Source organism: Corylus avellana, chromosome 7 (genome assembly GCF_965113065.1).
Source record: "Corylus avellana chromosome 7, dhCorAvel1.hap1.2, whole genome shotgun sequence".
Lineage (NCBI taxonomy): Eukaryota > Viridiplantae > Streptophyta > Magnoliopsida > Fagales > Betulaceae > Corylus > Corylus avellana.
The window spans coordinates 28,123,693-28,140,457 of NC_142496.1; the positions used below are offsets into that span (position 1 = coordinate 28,123,693).

At 36.4% G+C, this 16,765-nt stretch overlaps 3 protein-coding genes across 4 annotated transcripts; all 3 read right to left on the reverse strand.

Moving 5' to 3' along the window:
* Positions 1–261: 261 nt before the first annotated feature.
* Positions 262–1,369, reverse strand: LOC132183898 (protein PLANT CADMIUM RESISTANCE 2-like). Its single transcript, XM_059597365.2, has 4 exons — positions 1,180–1,369; positions 978–1,049; positions 635–847; positions 262–338 (listed from the first exon to the last, which is right to left on the reverse strand). The coding sequence occupies exons 1-4, from the start codon at positions 1,367–1,369 to the stop codon at positions 262–264; spliced, it is 552 nt and encodes a 183-aa protein (XP_059453348.2).
* A 904-nt stretch (positions 1,370–2,273) lies between these two features.
* Positions 2,274–6,439, reverse strand: LOC132183862 (transcription factor TGA2.3). The gene is made up of 11 exons (XM_059597320.2): positions 6,369–6,439; positions 6,083–6,186; positions 5,862–5,935; positions 5,570–5,746; positions 4,878–4,955; positions 4,507–4,566; positions 3,784–3,861; positions 3,606–3,663; positions 3,235–3,506; positions 2,898–3,143; positions 2,274–2,774 (listed from the first exon to the last, which is right to left on the reverse strand). The coding sequence occupies exons 1-11, from the start codon at positions 6,422–6,424 to the stop codon at positions 2,628–2,630; spliced, it is 1,350 nt and encodes a 449-aa protein (XP_059453303.2). The 5' UTR covers positions 6,425–6,439; the 3' UTR covers positions 2,274–2,627.
* A 2,476-nt stretch (positions 6,440–8,915) lies between these two features.
* On the reverse strand, positions 8,916–15,013 carry LOC132184580 (Plasma-membrane choline transporter family protein). Of its 2 annotated transcripts, none has more exons than XM_059598267.2 (7): positions 14,678–15,013; positions 13,449–13,909; positions 12,146–12,329; positions 11,801–12,025; positions 11,590–11,706; positions 9,918–10,151; positions 8,916–9,221 (listed from the first exon to the last, which is right to left on the reverse strand). In XM_059598267.2, the coding sequence occupies exons 1-7, from the start codon at positions 14,741–14,743 to the stop codon at positions 9,006–9,008; spliced, it is 1,503 nt and encodes a 500-aa protein (XP_059454250.2). In that variant the 5' UTR covers positions 14,744–15,013; the 3' UTR covers positions 8,916–9,005. The 2 variants fall into 2 exon arrangements, with proteins under 2 accessions (XP_059454250.2, XP_059454251.2); XM_059598268.2 differs by having other exon boundaries at positions 13,449–13,914.
* Positions 15,014–16,765: the final 1,752 nt, after the last annotated feature.

The following is a 16,765-nucleotide window of genomic DNA, read 5'->3' on the forward strand; positions in this document are numbered from 1 at the left end:
GAAAAATGCCACTAATTAAACTTGTAAAATTAGTAGTGTTTTTTAAAAAATAATGCTAAAAATAACACACTTATTACACTTTGTTGATATGACATTGACATTGATCATAATAACACAACAAACCACAAAAATATGAAGCTTAGGAAAAATATTCTCCAGCTAAATATCACTACACCTGCTGTAACATTTTATTTTTTTTTCTGGATATCTATTTTATATATCTTAAGAAGTAGTCCATTTGCAATAACAACTGCTGCTGATCTACCGCGCCATCCCTCCTTGTACTGCCGGAGGACTTGCAGCAATTCGTTTCTGCCTTTCTATGTTTCCATGCCATCCTATCCCATGAAACACCAAAAGATAACTCGAAATGATAAAACATGTTACGATATAAATCAAATTATTAAATTTATTTATTTTTATTAATTTAAATTTTAAAATTAATAGTGACTTAATATATTTAGTATCAAAGCAAAGTTTATGAACTTAAATATTGTCTCCGTCATTTACATTCCGATTCAATTAAGTAATCTATAAATTAGAGTGCACAGACAAGTAAAGTGGTGATATAAGATAACACACATAAATAAAATAAATAAATAAAAACCCTAGTAGAGTGAGAGATTGGATTAACCTATAGACATGTCAAAGCCACAAGACTTGAGTTCTCTATACTCTTGACACAAAGCACATTCCTCGCAACAACAATGGATGCAGCAATCTGTGCATGGGCTCTCCTCCAAGAAATACTGTCCTCTCAACTTGGATCGGTAAAAGCATGAGTACAAACACGAGCAACCCGTCACGCACAATATTAATGTGTAAAGTGCTCCGCTCATCGCACATGCTGCAACTCATGCACGCACCATATTTTACATACATATCCCTTTAATTTCCCTACCTATATATATATATATATATATATATATATATGTCATGAATTAATCCAACAATATCTTGTTTTATTAGAAACTTACATGTCGATCCTCTATCAACAATTTCTGCAATGCGCCCAAATGTAACACATGGGCACCAGCACGTTAAGCAACCTGAAAGAGAACATATATATGTACATATATAGATATATATAAATGAATAGCACCCATCTAAACAAAAAACAAATAAGCAAAATGCAGTTCCATGAAGTGTGGCACAAAGGAGGGACAAAAGTGCACATACAACTGCTAACATCATTGCAACAATCGCAGAGACCAGAGGACCAAGGTACTGGAGAATGTGAATTCAAGTTAGAGGAGGCAGGATTTGTTCGCTTTGTAAGAGGCCCAGGGTGATCCAAATCCAAGGAAAGTGGTGGTTGAGGCGGCGCTGATGGTTCCTGAGCCCATGACTCCTCGATCTCAGTACTCATTCTTGAAGAACAATACCAGTGTCTGTGTGCGTGTGTGAATCGGCTTTTGAAGTCACTATGTTTGTTCTAACCAACGTGTCTCTTCGTGTATGAGCGGTTGGGCTTGGGAAACCGTCCATAGGATTACGTGGATTTTCGTTTTTATTTTTCCTGGGGGCGGGCCTTAACATTGGGCCTTAACATCACGCCAACTTCACGAAATTGTCACGGCCATCTCATTGGATAGTTGGTGGCTGTGGGAGGTTATGAATCTTGCATGGGCTGGGCCGATTTTTTGGAGCATACGGTAGGCCCTTGCCCACGACCTACTGGGAGTGGCTAATTGTTTCATCTGGGCTTGATCCTGAAAATATGGGCCTAGTTTTACAGTCACAATAGAATGGACTCGATGGAGCCTAAGATTGGAAACAATATCCTTAATTTCAATTTTGGGAATTCCTTTTGTTTCAAGCCTCTTCAGCGGGTCGCTCGTGAAATAAGTAGTCTCTTATTGTTAAGTCATGAGAAAAATAGAAAGAAGAAACGAGGTGCGGTGTAACTGAGGTTTTTTTTTCTACGGCTCCCTAGTGGTGGGCTTTTGTGTGTTCGAGCATGATCGAGCCATGGGTTTATTTTAATCGATATCTCAAGACATACCCATTGGCCTACTAGTGATCTCCACTTTATAAAATTGTGATTTTTGACCGATTAAACTATCTCTTAATGACGTTTTACCTTTTATTTAAGCACAAACAATCCTAAATTATTCCTAATTCATGATTCAAAGTGAATACTTTAAGATTACTCATGGTGTAACCACGTACGTTGAATAGGCTGACAAGTGAGAAGGATGCTAAGAAAAACTGAATATCAAGGTCTTTCGCATCCATTTGGTTTGCTTAGAATTAGGCTTCAACTTCACGTATAAACTAAAGATAATGCTTGGGTGACCACGTGCATTGGATACAAGAAAAATGTAGCATTATTTGGTGGTAATCAGTAATCCATCCAAACCTGACAGGACTTAATTACAAAATTCAAGAGATCCACCACTAAGACATCTCCATGAGCCAAGAACAGAACCTTATCTATGATCAATGGCATACTAGAAATGCAGACAATAGAAAGCAATTTCATGGCCCAGTCCGCATTATCGTTCTCCATCTTCATGCTCCCAGAACTTCTGGAGGGTCCCTAACAGAGGATAGATGGCCGACTAATCATGTAAGAGCCTAAGCGAAGTCAAAGGCATGATTCTGTGGAACAATTTTCTTTAATGTCATTCCCTAGGGCGTGCTAACCATAATGAACTGAGTGCCCGGAGACGTGATATGTAATCACTGATAACAAGAAGTGCGCGAGCAGCTTGCCGAGTGGTCAAAATTCGATGCATTTGTTGCAGAGTTTGCTGTCTCAAAAGGTCAGCCTAGCAAGAAATAAATTACAGGGTTTATAGTTACAAATTACCATTGTCCTAGCATGTATGAATCTGCTTATACAGAGATAGAGAGATAGAGAGAGAGAGAGAGAGAGGGGTTAAGTTTGTTACTTGGTGAAGGAAATTCTCAAGGGTTGCAAGCTTTCCCATTGCAATTGCCATTTGTCCCATGTAGTCGGCAACATTTCCAGAACCAGCCGGGCCCAAAGAGGCAGAAGAAAGTGTCTCTACTAGAGATTGTTGCAAAGCTTCCATCCCTTGAGATAAGGCATCTTCAGCCTGTTGGGAGGATTGCTGCAAATTACATATACCCATCACCTGTTGATCTGTTAAAGGTTCAAGGTGGTTCCCAAGTATCTGAATTTCCAAAAACAAATTGTTAGTTTTTAGTCAGCCAGCAGAGGAAGGCTGATTTTTGTGCATCCAAAACTATCAAACAATAAATCACCTTGAGAAGTTCAGATGAACGGAATCCTCCCAACCACATGAAACACCTTTCTGCAGGCGTTTTCCACATGCCAGAAAGCATGTGAAATACATCGGCCTTTGCACCAATGCTCTTTAGCCTGAAAATTTCATCGTGATGTGCCATTACACCATCAACAAGAAGATGCAATTCATTATCACCCATATGAGAGTTCACAGCTGATCTTAGATCACTGATCAGCCTTTGATGCTCATCAAGCCAGCGCGCATAGTCCATGTCAAAGGCTAAGGCCCCTGAAAGTAGAATTATTTACAGGAAGTTGCAGGATCAAAACATACCATTTCAGTATCAGCCAACAATGAATGAATATACATGAACCCAAAATCCCTTACCATTCCCAGTAATTGACCGACTATGATCCCCTGAAAATCCACTTGCAATAAAAATACCCTGTATTATAATATCAAACCCAAGAAGAAAAAAATTAAGTTAGCAATGGTAAAGAAAATAAAGAACCCCCCCCCCCCCAAACACAAAAAAGAAATATATGGAAACAAGAACTCATTGCACCTGTTGGCGTGCTCGTTGGAGCTCTTGCTCTAGCTGTGTAAGCTTGAGTCGACTATTCTCTAGCTGCTGGACATATGCCTGTCCAAAACCAAAATTCATGAATGATCCAATTATGTTTTATTTCATTAAATTAATATCACCCACAAAGAAGTGGTAAATAACTAAATTCAGAGGCACCTAGCATGGCATCGTTCTGACCAAAAGGTAACCTAATAATATTGGAAGAAATAGAAGCAAGTACCAAACACTGATTACTGAAACAAAGAATTCACCAAGGATAATGAAAGATTAGATTAAGAACGGGATTTAAATCCAATCAACAGGTTATTAACTGAAATAATATGCAGGGCATTTATTAAGTCAATAGTAACTTACAAACCATAGAACGGCCACCAATGTGCTTTTACTATTTCCCTCAATATATTGCTTAAGAATGATGAGTCAAAGCAATTGAATTTAGACATTTTCCTATTTTATATGAATATCACATAATAGCATAGCCACCAATATGAGTTTTAGCCATGATAGTAACTGGGAAAATGGAATAAAGCATGACCAAAAAGCAAAGCATTAGCATCTTGGATTTTATAGATCAAATTAATAGATATGAGATGGAGCCACATATGTCACTTGAAAAATGAAGATCAACAAAGCTTTAAAAAGAAAATCTCATTAATCCAATGTAAAGAAGAATCATAATATAGACTAGCACAGAGGAATTACCTTCTTTCTCAATCGACTCTTCCTTGCAGCTTCTCGATTTTGAGCCAGCCTTCTAAGTGTCTGCAAAAGAGTGAACACAAAAAAATAAATAAATAACATGAACCTTGTTAGAGTATCAATTAAATTATAAAATTCATATATTTTTTTTCCATCAATTTAAACTTTTGAAGCAATAGGTGATTTTAAAATTATATTAGAACATTTACATCTGGTGATTAACATTGTATTGGATTAAAAATTCTACATGTTCAGCCCCACATATTGAAGGGGAGACTAGGTCATGGCATCAGCTTAAGTTTGATTTTAAAAGTCTTTAAACACAAAACTGGATAATAACCACAAACTATCGAAGTAACATTACTGTCAGTAACCTTTTGATCACCAGCTTTTGCCTTAGATTGATCCATTGAATCTACAGCCATAAGTCCTCCACTATGAACTCCATGAAACTACAACACAATCAAGATCCACCATCAGAAATTTCCAACAAACAAACTTTGTAACTTCAAATAATGAGCTCAACTGCAATACATAAATGTCATCCTTGCCACATTACATTTTCAAATATTTCACCAAGGGAGCCATTTTTATTCCAACAGAACCATAAATTAGAATCGTCTGATAACCATCAGTCGAGGATTGTCACTTGTCAGCTAATTTAGTTTATGATACTGTGGAACCCACTAATTAATAGACTAAAATACCCACAACACAAACAAAAAAGTATGTGTTCATTAATGGGAACATAAAGTAAAAACTGTTTTTTTTTTTTTTGTGTGTGTTTTTAAGGAGTGTCTGCTTCTGTGTGTGTTTTAGGACTGCTCTGTTTGGGTTCGTTTTGAGAAGAGAAACCAAGACGAGACAAAAATTTTAACAAACCTCCACAACATACGGCATGTGTAAAAAAAAAAAGTAAAATTATACGGCATACACTATACAGTGAAGAATGACAACGCGACGTAAACAAACAGTAAAAAGTCCTCAATCCTAAGCTGACCCACCATTAAGCTCAAAGATTCCTACAACATAAAGCAGTGGATAGGTAGAAGAAACAGGCACCCACTTGGTTTTTATCATCGGTGTCAACGTCTGTGGAGGTGTCAGTTTGTTGGCTAGTGTCTGCAGCCATGCCTGACTCACCCCAGCTCTCGATATGGTGCCCGTTTCCCAGCTTTGTACCAGTCGTGATATTCCCCTTCTGGTACACGACTTGCTGCCCGGTGTCCACACAGCTAATGCTCTACACAAAGACAACCCCAAAAATGTACACCAATCAATAAAGAAGGATCGAAACTTGATCATATACTCCTCTCAAGTTTATGTATGCCTCTAGAGAAGTTGGTGGGAATGAGTACCGTGTTCAAGGCTCCATATTGAAGGTGATTAGGAACACCAGCAACACTGACCGATTTTACATTGAAGATTGAGGCTGCAATAAATTTTTTTAATGTTAGAAGCGGTTAGAGAAAATGAACTTTTCAGAGAAAGAAAGAGAAAAACACATATAATATGTATATTAAAAAAAAAATATTAATGTACTCTCCCCATAAAAAGAGACAGCGTAGAAAGAGAATACTTGGGCTTAAATCAACAGCATCATGGTGATGAAAAGCAGCAGCGGATTGTTCAAGCTCTCCAAGATCCGTAAAGTGCGTCTGGTCTCTCCCACTTCCATCTCCTCTGTTTTACACATAGATATAGAGACACCTTCTTTTACAAAACACTTTGTCACACCAAAACACAACACTTGCTAAACAAAAAACATTCACCGACTCAAGACACAAGCCCAGAAATATATATATATATATATATATATATATATAGAGAGAGAGAGAGAGAGAGAGAGAGAGAGAGCAACATACCGATGAAAGTAGGAAGAGTGGCAATAGAGTTGGGGGTTAGCTTTGAAGCTCTGCATTTTTGTTTTGTTTTGTTGGGTACTAACCATACACTCTGTCTTTCTCTTAAAGATTCCTCTCCTTACAGAAAGTAGAAAGGAAGAAATTTTTGGTTCGAGAAGAAGAAGAAGGAAGAAGAGAAGAAATGGGGCCGGGCAGTGCAGTGCAGTGCAGTGAAGAAAATCTTGAGGTATCTTTAAGAACGGATAGCGTATCAGTACGGCTCCTTTATTTATAATTTTAGAGAGCAGGCTTTTTATTATTGCTTTCTGACTTGGGATTTTAGTTTCCCAATACTCCCCCCCACGCATATCTGTATTACCCATCTGAGTCTCTTTATGTCTCTTTATAAAGTGCGTCCACTTCACTCTCCCATTTAACTCCTATAAAGCTGGGTTTATTTATTTTATTATATGTGCTTTTAAGTAAAGCCAATTGTTCTGTATGCACCAATGAAAGCAGATATCCAAACATTCTAGAAATAGAAGCTGCCTTCAAATATGTGGACGCCATTTATGCATTCACCTTAAGGTTTATTATTGGCCCTTGTAATATATATTATATGTAAGATGGTGTACCCAATGAATCAAGGATTTCTTGGAGGGGCTTGGAGGCTTGGAGCTCTAATAACTCGTGCTTAATTAAGCCCCAAGGCTGAGGGGCTCATGGAATATCACATGAGAAAACTTAGCGTTGGAATGTTCTGTAAAGGGGAAATCAATTGCTTCCTTCCCCTATTGATTTCTTGCCTTTGGTAGGGGTCAATTGTTCACCCAAGTTGCTCAAATAAAAAGTCCTTTCTTTTGGTTTTCCTACAACTACAAATCCAAGTAATTCATAAGATATGTTATAATCTTTGAACAACAAAACAGAGCGAGCACAAATTGTAATTTGTTTTTCTTTTTAAATAAACGAGCAAAACACAAAATATTATTAAAAAAATGATTTGGAGGGTTTAGAAGGAGAAAGATAATGCAGGGAAGGAAAAGAAAGAGACGTTTCCACACTCACAATAGTCGCGTAGGACTACAGAGTCCCACTCCCCAAGACATAGAAAGAATCCTTGGTTGATTCTTTGATGGTTTTTCTCTTCCTACTGAGAGTGAGATTGTATTGTATTGTGTTCTCTCTTTTTTTTTTGGATTTTTCAGAATCCCTGCAGAGAGAGAGGAGTTTTGGCATCTAGCATGACGCTGCTCTCTCCCTGGTGTCCTATTAATGTATTAACTACGTAGAGGAGGGTTATTGAGTCCTTACGGGGAGCTGTGTCTGCGCGCGAAAGATGATGGGATGGTGATGAGATGTGATCCACCATATAAAAAAAGGCAAAAATGGCAAAAATATATATATATATATATATATATATATGTTTTTGTTTCTGATGACCTCTCTGGGCTCTCCCTGCCACTGTTTAAAAACAATGCTTTGCTTGAAAGAAACCTCTTGATAATGGAAGGCTTTAGACCGGCGTATGGCAGACTACCATTTATAACTGCGTTGTCGTTGTGTTGTGTATGTACCCGCCCAAAGAATATGACGCATCCCATACGGCAATCGTACAATCCGTGACATGTCACTTTCCCTCCGGTGTTTTTGCGTTCTCCACTTTTACTGCTGTATTTTCGTCAGGTGCTTTGAATTTTCACAAATTTTACCCATACTCCCCTTTTTTTTTTAATCAAATATTTATCTAGGTTTTAAAAAAATGAGAAATCTCACACTTCCTTTTAAATGCTCTCTAATGTAACACTAAAAATTATTATTAATTTTTTGTTAAAAAAAAAAAAAAAAATTATTATTATTATTATAGTGGCATGATTTTGTTTTCACATCTGTTTTTGTTGCTCATTTAACGAAGGCCGACAAAGGTTTTGAATTTTGTAGCTAAACTCAGGTTTAGGATCAATCAAATTGAAAACTACATATAACCTTGAAGTTAAAATGACACAAAAAAGACACAAGGGGGTGTTGACGTGATTTCCAATTTGGTCTTTAGACAAAACCCCACCCTTTAATTGTCTAGCTTAATTTCTTGTTTAATTCTCTTTCAATAATTGAAAAGACTCGATCCCATTCAATGGAAGAAGCCAATTCAAATTGGGCCAAAACTCCATTGAAAAAGAGTCCCACAAGATCTTCATAAACAACCCCATATTCGTAATGTCTTTCTATTATTATTTGTTGGTGTTTCTTGTCATTCCAGATATGAGCACATGCATTTTTCCATTTTAACAACAAATTATAAATTATTATGGGTGAATAGAACAAAAAAAACCATATTAACCCAATCCGCATGACCTGGGTATCTTCAATTTGAAGAACCCGATTCACTGCAGACTTGGTTTGGGTCCAATTCCAATTGAAACTAAACCTGTTGGCATTGGGACAAGTGTCTCAATCCCAACGAGTCCAGTTTCAACTGGAACTCAACATTCCACCACACTACAAACCATATTGTTCCCATAAGCACATGCCTCCCCCAATTCAGATTATGCCAACGTTATAGGAAAATAATGTTTGAACAATCTTCATGTAGTTGATTTAAATTTATAAATTAAAGAGTTGAATTACATTGTGCATTTTGTAAACACAGGTAACATTTCAAGCAGGTAGCATTTCTTGTGTGTGGCCATCAAACCGATTGTGAGTTAATACTTCCCTTGCTCGCGCGCTCCTATACTGAAGACGTTGGTGTAGCATCTCTGACATCTGGTCAAAAAACTCGGAATCCCATCTATGAATTAACAATGGATCTTCTGCATAACAGATGTATATGGATGTAACAGCACTTTCAACCACGACCATTGCCAGTCCCACCTGATATTACATATCCATGCTATATGTAATTATCATATAAAAATTACACAGCAACATATTTGCAATAACACTACAGCACTGCCACACCATGTTAAGGAACTATCGCCAATGATCAAAAATAGGGGAACCTGGAATGTGAGAATGGATAACCAACCGCCGAGTAATGCTAAATGTAAGACATTTGTCCCACTTTTATCTCCCCAAAGTTGATGTGTTTAAAACACATTAGCTTAATGTAAAACATATCAGATTTGGGAGGGATAAAAGTGGGACAAGAGTCTGACATTTAGCATTACTCCCAGCCGCCTAAGCTAATCCATTATCAGGGTAATTATTGTAAATCAGTGATGTCAAGATTAGTGTCCTACTTCACTGTCAATAGGTTGCTACTTTTAATCTTTTTTTCCTTTCTGAAGATTAGTGGCCCCAACAAAGTTTTGAAGGCTTCAAAATTCAGTAGGGAATATTCTTTATAGGGTACTGAGAGCACCCTGTAAAGATCCACCAACAGCACACCCATCAAGTCCCAGAGAATACTAGGCTTCTGTATATCAATCCTAAACCAAATTATAAAACTAGGTCTTTCCAATCGACCAGAAATTTCAGCAACCAATTAGTAACAAAAATGTGTTTTTTTCTTTTTTTTCTTTTTTGCAACCAGATTGTAACCAATTTTGTCCAAGGGGAAATACTTACCAAAACCATTCCCATCAACATTGCAGTGGACCCCACCATGCTCATTTTGTCCCTCCATTTAATCCAGGTCCAAACTCCTGAGCAAGTTCCAGTCACAAGCCCACCCAAAAGAGTTCCCATTAGCAGAACTGCACCTGAACAATCATAGGCAACAAGCGCTTCAACTCCAGTTGACTGGAATAACTCCCAGGCATCCCTTGCTGAATGGTTAAAGCTTTTGCCACAAACAGCAATCTGGAGACAACAGGGGTTGCAAACCATGCTTTACTAAAAAAAATATCCACAGTAGCTGGTGAGAAATAAATTACCTTAACAAACATCAAATTAACAATTAAAATCCAAAAAAAAAAAAAGAAAAGTGAATCAAGTATCCACCATCCCAGATTGAGGCTGCTCAAATTGTAGAAGAAATAGGTCACGATAAGTCAAAGAGATTGATATAGAAACTAAAGAAATGAGGAGATATATTTAAAAGAAAAGAGGTGCTATTTTATTGGCTTTAACTCTCGCAGACATCTCCAGTCAGATTTTACTAACGAGAGAGGTAGAGCAACAAAAAAAAAAAAAAAAAACAAGGAGGAAAGCAAAAGGTAAGAGAATATAAGATGTTACATGAAATGCAATTAGCTTTGCAGTAGAAGTCAGGAGTAAAATGTTTAGGTTTTTGTTAGTTATATGAAAAAAAAAAATTGTTTAGATTGTTGTTGGGTACAATTTTTACACCGGGTACCATTACTTGTGTTGCTTCAGAAAAATGTACAGATCGTTCTTTTTATTGGTTTTTCCTCTTACATCATGTTTGGAGGTTAAGAGGTTTCTATGTACTTGTACTAGCCTTAGAGGCTGCAGATAAACTTTCAAAAATAATAAGAAATAAAAGCAATTTAACTAAAAAATAAAAAGGCTTCTATTGCACTTTACTCCATTCCAATCTATCTCACTTTGATAAGTTAAATAATTCTTTTACGAGAAATACAACTAATGCACCCTTATACGATTGAACCTTGAACTCACCTTCCACCCCTTTGTTTGTGGTGGGAGGAATTTCCATTTGATCTAATTAACGTTGCACAAATTTCAAATAAATTGTATAGCTATTTCAAAAACTAAATAAGTGTATTATCTATGATACAATATCCCAATAAATTCAAAAGTCCCTCCACGAATCCCTCTCCACTAGTCAAGTTCAATAAAATGAACCCAGTGTCTTTGGTTGCATGAGATTTTAAATCCTTTTGTAATAACATTTTCCATGGTCTTTGGCTTGCTCCCTATTTGTAAAGCCTTCAATGTACATATGAATCATCTTTTTTCATGTGCTATCTCAATTGGACAACTTTCATTATGACCTACTAAGCCTACACCCACATTTCTAGAGTCCATTTCCCTAGTGAACTGAACATCCTTACCTAAATCAATAAATAAAATTCTGTACTATGGTTGCCAATATTCTGCTCCATCAAGTTCATCCTAATGTTTCTTATACCATCTTTTTCTTTTAATTATTTTCACTCGTATGAGTTGATTGTATAAGCCTGCTATCATAAATAATTTTAGCCACACAAATCCTTATGTATGCATATACATACAGATAAAGATACATAAGCTGATACAGATATTTTATGTATGCAGACATACATGCATGACAACATAACTAAGATAGAAACACTACCTGAACATAGGCATACTTGTTGAAAAAACGAACTAGGGTCTCCACAAGATGAAATAGGAAATCGACACAGCAAAGTAAACACTCATTGTTGCCAATCTTCGACCGAACTCCCCTAATCTGAAGTATATTTCAAACATTTAATGAGAAGTATAAACACACTCTCAAACTTACAAGCAAATAGTGAATTAGTAACAAATGCTGGCAAGTGTACCTCCCACCGTAATGTCCGAATAGCAGCTGTAAAGAGTGATCCATAGCAAATGCTTCCAAAAGATGTTGTCACAGCATATCGTAAAGACTTCATCAAGGAATTCGAAGGTATTGATGATGGTTCATGACCACCATGGATAAGAACAAGAAACACCATCCCAGATACTATAACATGTACAGTATTACAGAGGACTGCACCTGTCCAGAATAAGCTTACAGATAAAACCTGGATAGACAAAAGAAAACTTTATTAGTGTCATTAGGTGACACTCATTCCAAAGTAGTTTCTTGTAATTCTCGTCACAATAACAACGGATGAAATGAAGAGCAAAACTTGCCAGCTCACCACAAGAAGCCACCAGCGTTGACCATCACCCATGCTCGAAGCCACGACACCAGCTGCTCCAAAAGACCATAATCCCATCCACAGAAGCATGACAAGCATGAATGCATATGCTATTCTCATAACTTTTGGAAGACTCCATACCATCTTCACAGCCTTTTGCAATACCAGCATGGTAAATGGAAGTCTATAGATGAACAATATGTAGTTAGACAAACCCAAAAAGTCAGAAAAAATAACATATGAAAAGATAAGTAAATAGGACCTCTACAAATAATAAGACAAAGATTCAATTGAAAGAAAGCTTCCCTACTACTTGGGGCTACACAATGCAAATCTCCAACGCATGACCCCTTTTTTGAAATCGGACCAAAATAAAGTAAGGGGCACTGAACACCCCCACCCCCTCCCATCCCCCCCCCCCCCCCCAAAAAAAAAAAAAAAAAAAAAGGCCCTCACCTTCATTCCTAAATATACATGCATTGTTCACACAATCGGAGCCTCATATAAGGCAGCCTTCAGGTTCTAAAAAGGCTCCCTGTCATATCAATTATAGCAAGTTCCAAACTTTAGGGTCCCAATTCTTCAAAAGAAAACCTAAAGCATAAAACCTCATTAAGACGAATGATGCTACTTTTGGACAAATCCCATCTCCACTTTTCCTGTAAACCCACAAGTTCAAATTTGATTTTCAAAATCAAGAAAGGATACAAGAAGTTATGCACATTTTTTTGCACAAAGTTAGCCCTCCAATCCTTCTGTTGTGCTGTTTACTTATAATTCCTTAATCGTTAAATACAAGCTATGATTTCTAGGCATACAACGACATTCAAACAGTTGAACCAAATACATAAAAGCTTGAAGAGAAGATATATATAATGCTTAAGCTATGAGACTAGGACTTCAAACAAAACCACCATGAATTTTAAGGCCACACAACCCCCAACACATTTAGAATTAGGGTGATAAGATATTAAGATTACCAAAATCACACTGATTGTCTATCACTATGACTAGTCATCAAAGGGGAGCAATGTAACAGAGAATTATAACATCCTAGTCCCAATAAAATCATCTCTTCAACTTGCTAGTGGTCTATGAACAGGCTTTCTAACCAACATCTCAATTTACTGAAAGATTATTCAGAAATCAGGATTTCAACGAGAAGGGTATTCTACAATAATGCACCGATGAACATATTCTAAGTAAACACATTTGCAAACGTTTTTGCTACAAAATAAGCAATAAAGCTGACTAACCTAATTTGATATTTCAAGCACATAAACAACAAACTTCAAGCTCATACCTGTCTATTACTGATATGACATACAAGAACTGCAAAGCAGCACCAATCCCAGACATAACGCCCCAAAAGAACAGCTTCCCCCAGAAACACAAAACACTAATCACAGCAAGATAGGTAGTCAAAATGTGCACTGAAACCTTCATCATTTGGTTGGCCTGTGAACCCAGGAACAACAACCAAGTACATCCCAGAACAGTCCCAACACCACCGGCAACAGCATACATTGGCCAATAATCCTCCGTCAAGCCACCGTGGTGTTCTGTATATCCAGGGGTGTACCTATCAATGTTTAGCCTATCTTTTTTCCCATACCTATTGAGCCCGAGAACCACAAGGCTGAGTCCCAAAACCACCAAATGAAGCATAAATATTGCCAACCAAAATATATCCCGCCAGCGGCGTGATGGCTCAGAAGCCAGCGTTTGAGCACCATCACCACTTCTCCGACTCCGGACTACATTCTATACTTATTTAAACATAAGAAGAAAAAAAAATGCAATCAAACTGTCAATATCTTGTAAATTACGCAAAAAAAAAAAAAAAAAAAAAAAAAAGAAGCATAAATACATTATATATATATATATATATATATATATATATATATATATATATATATATATATATATATAAACACAGATTTTCCGGTGGCTGCTCTATTGGATTTGAAGTTGATCATATCTATTTAAACACAAATTAAAGAAAATTAACGAGAGAATACACATAGATATCATAAAAAATAAAAATAAAAATAAAAAACAAAAACAAAAGCAAAAACAAAAACTAAACTAAACTAAAAAAACAAAAACAAAAACAAAAAAGAGAAAGAGAGATTTGGTCACTACCTACTGAATTGGATTAAAATTGATATTAAAAAAAAAAATCTAATAAAATTGGCCAAAAGAGTTTCAACTTTTCAAACACAAGAATTAAAAAGATTGTACAACAATAAACTTCAAAAAAAAAAAAAAAAAAATTGTTTGTAATTTGAACACCAAAATCAAATGTACAAAAGTTGCAATCAGGTTGGGAACATATTATAGATTGCGAAAACATAGTGCAAAAGTCAACGAAAATTTTGAGTCTTTGGACAATCAATTGATACGAAGCAAGCAAGAACTGCAAAAAAAATAATCAAAGCATTCAGTCATTGCACAGTAAATGGAATAGAGTTTGACCCAGATAAAAATTAAACTGAAAGCGTTGTGCATAAGGGGGAGTGATTGGAGAACCTGATCGGCGGCGGAGCCGGAAGCGGAGTCAAAGGAGGATGAGGTGGGGCTCTGAGAGTCGCTCATGGTGTGAGGGACCGATTGAGAAACATAGTACGGAGCAGTTGGGGAATTGGGGATTTGCTTTTGGTTCGAATGGTCAAGAGAGAGAGCGAAAACGTTAAGAGCAGCGGTCAATGTAGGAGAATTCTAGGGTTTTGGATTAAAATAACACGAAATGGAGTGGGAACTGAAACTCAACGGTTAAGAGAGAGAGAGAGAGGGAGAGATGTTAATGTCATGATTCAGTTGTTTTTCTGTGCGGTCTTACTGGAGGTGAAGATACGGTGCCACGAGTTTTCTCTTCTTTTTTGTAACTACGACCCCTTTCCCGTGCCACGCGGTGTTATATAGGTGGAAAAATTAAAATTTAAACATTATTAGATAAATTTAATTATTTAATAACTAATTTGTTAAGTACTGCCTGAATTGTCAGGTTACTTTGTAAGAGTCCATTAATAACACTTTCTTGTTTTTTTGGTTGAGGTTGGATTGAGTTGCCATCTTAAGATGTTCTTTGTATAATTAGAGGGAATTTAGGCAAAAATTAAGAGTCCATATATTTATAGAGTAATGATACATATAACATTGCATCTAATTGGACTGATGTGGCCGTACCCTTCCCCTTCTACTCCCCGCTCCTACTCTCCCCTTCCTCTTCTGGTTTTTTTTTTTCTTTTTTTCTTTATGTTTGTAGGTGTTCTCCTATCAGATTAATAACTTTGGCCTCTTCGTTATGCGTCAGTTCACCTTTCACTGTATTGTGCCGTCCATTTTCTTCCCGGCTGCTGCTGTTGCTTGTTGGTTGTTTGTTTGTGTTTTTTGTTTTGAATAAGAGATTTATTCTCTCTAAATCTGTTCTCATGAATGAAGATGAATAATTAAGTGTAATGGGTTATTTCTCACGGCTTAGATAAGTAGGTGTGATGAGTTATCTCTCACGGCCGGTTTAAATAAATTTTGTTGAAAAATTTGACTACTTATGTCTTAAATCTAGTATGCTCGGAGCATATCTACTCTTTTAACTGTATTTGTACATATGGGTTAGCGAAATATTGAAGTTATAGATAACACCTAATTATAAGAATTTTTGTTTGTATCTATAATTTTGTAACATCATAGCTTGTGGCTATAATTTTTGCAAAACTTTATGCTTTGTGCTGTAAGAGCTTTCTGCTTTGCTCTATAAGAACTTTATGCTCATGATCTTTAATCAATGAAATCCTCAGATTTTCGTTTAAAAATAAAAAAACCAATCATGAGTTGGAATTGCTAAACATATGTCTTAATCCAATAAAATTAAGAAACAAAAATTGAAATGAACAACGTATAAATAAACTTTTTTCTTAGGGTGGAAAAAAAATATATATATATATATTCATGAAGAGAAAGAATGAGAAGAATAATGGACTGCTTGATGGACTAAAACTAGATTATTTAATCCCATTGTCATAAATTAAACCTTCTCATTATTATTCACAATTAAAGCACATGTATGTGTGAATGTGTATACATGTCAAATTATCATAGATAATAGATTACTCTCATTTTATAACAAAAAAATAAATAAAAAGACTGGTGTAAACTTTCCTTTTCATCGACCAGCTTTTTATGTCATAGTCTAGATAGAGGTATTTTTCTAAAGAAATTGACATCTTTCAAAATTTCATTCCCAAATTTCAAGGAGTCTATGCTTAAAAAAATGGGATGACAGAAAAAACCTCATATCTTAAAACATTTGAGCAGGTATATAAGCTCTACACCTTATACCACCCAAACACCACGGACCGAAATCATCTCTTTTATTTTTTACACAAATTTTAGAAAATTTGGAAGAAGAATTCCATACGTTTTAGGTCATTGTCTCCCCTTTTGGTCGTTCTTGGTGGCCTTCTAGATTACTTGGTGAGGGCCATGCATGAGCTGATTCTCAACTGGGTCAGCACGCCACCTAGGCACCTACCGGCTACCATTCCAATGGGCATGCATGGAACGCGCTAAATGCTCGCTGTGGGAAAGGCATGAAAATATATAGAGAAAGAGTCGTGA

Excerpts from the sequence above, each read along its gene's own strand:
- LOC132184580 (XM_059598267.2), bottom strand. The coding sequence starts at position 14,743 with ATGAGCGACTCTCAGAGCCCCACCTCATCCTCCTTTGACTCCGCTTCC. Across the intron at positions 13,910-14,677 it reads CCGGCTCCGCCGCCGATCAG|AATGTAGTCCGGAGTCGGAG; the intron begins GTTCTCCAATCA and ends AAATAAGTATAG. Across the intron at positions 11,707-11,800 it reads TTCGGACATTACGGTGGGAG|ATTAGGGGAGTTCGGTCGAA; the intron begins GTACACTTGCCA and ends AATATACTTCAG.
- LOC132183862 (XM_059597320.2), bottom strand. The coding sequence starts at position 6,424 with ATGCAGAGCTTCAAAGCTAACCCCCAACTCTATTGCCACTCTTCCTAC. Across the intron at positions 4,956-5,569 it reads ACACCGATGATAAAAACCAA|TTTCATGGAGTTCATAGTGG; the intron begins GTGGGTGCCTGT and ends ATTGTGTTGTAG. Across the intron at positions 4,567-4,877 it reads CAAAAGCTGGTGATCAAAAG|ACACTTAGAAGGCTGGCTCA; the intron begins GTTACTGACAGT and ends ACTCTTTTGCAG.
- LOC132183898 (XM_059597365.2), bottom strand. The coding sequence starts at position 1,369 with ATGAGTACTGAGATCGAGGAGTCATGGGCTCAGGAACCATCAGCGCCG. Across the intron at positions 1,050-1,179 it reads TTGCAATGATGTTAGCAGTT|GTTGCTTAACGTGCTGGTGC; the intron begins GTATGTGCACTT and ends GTTCTCTTTCAG. Across the intron at positions 848-977 it reads TGTTGATAGAGGATCGACAT|CATGTGCGATGAGCGGAGCA; the intron begins GTAAGTTTCTAA and ends CATGAGTTGCAG.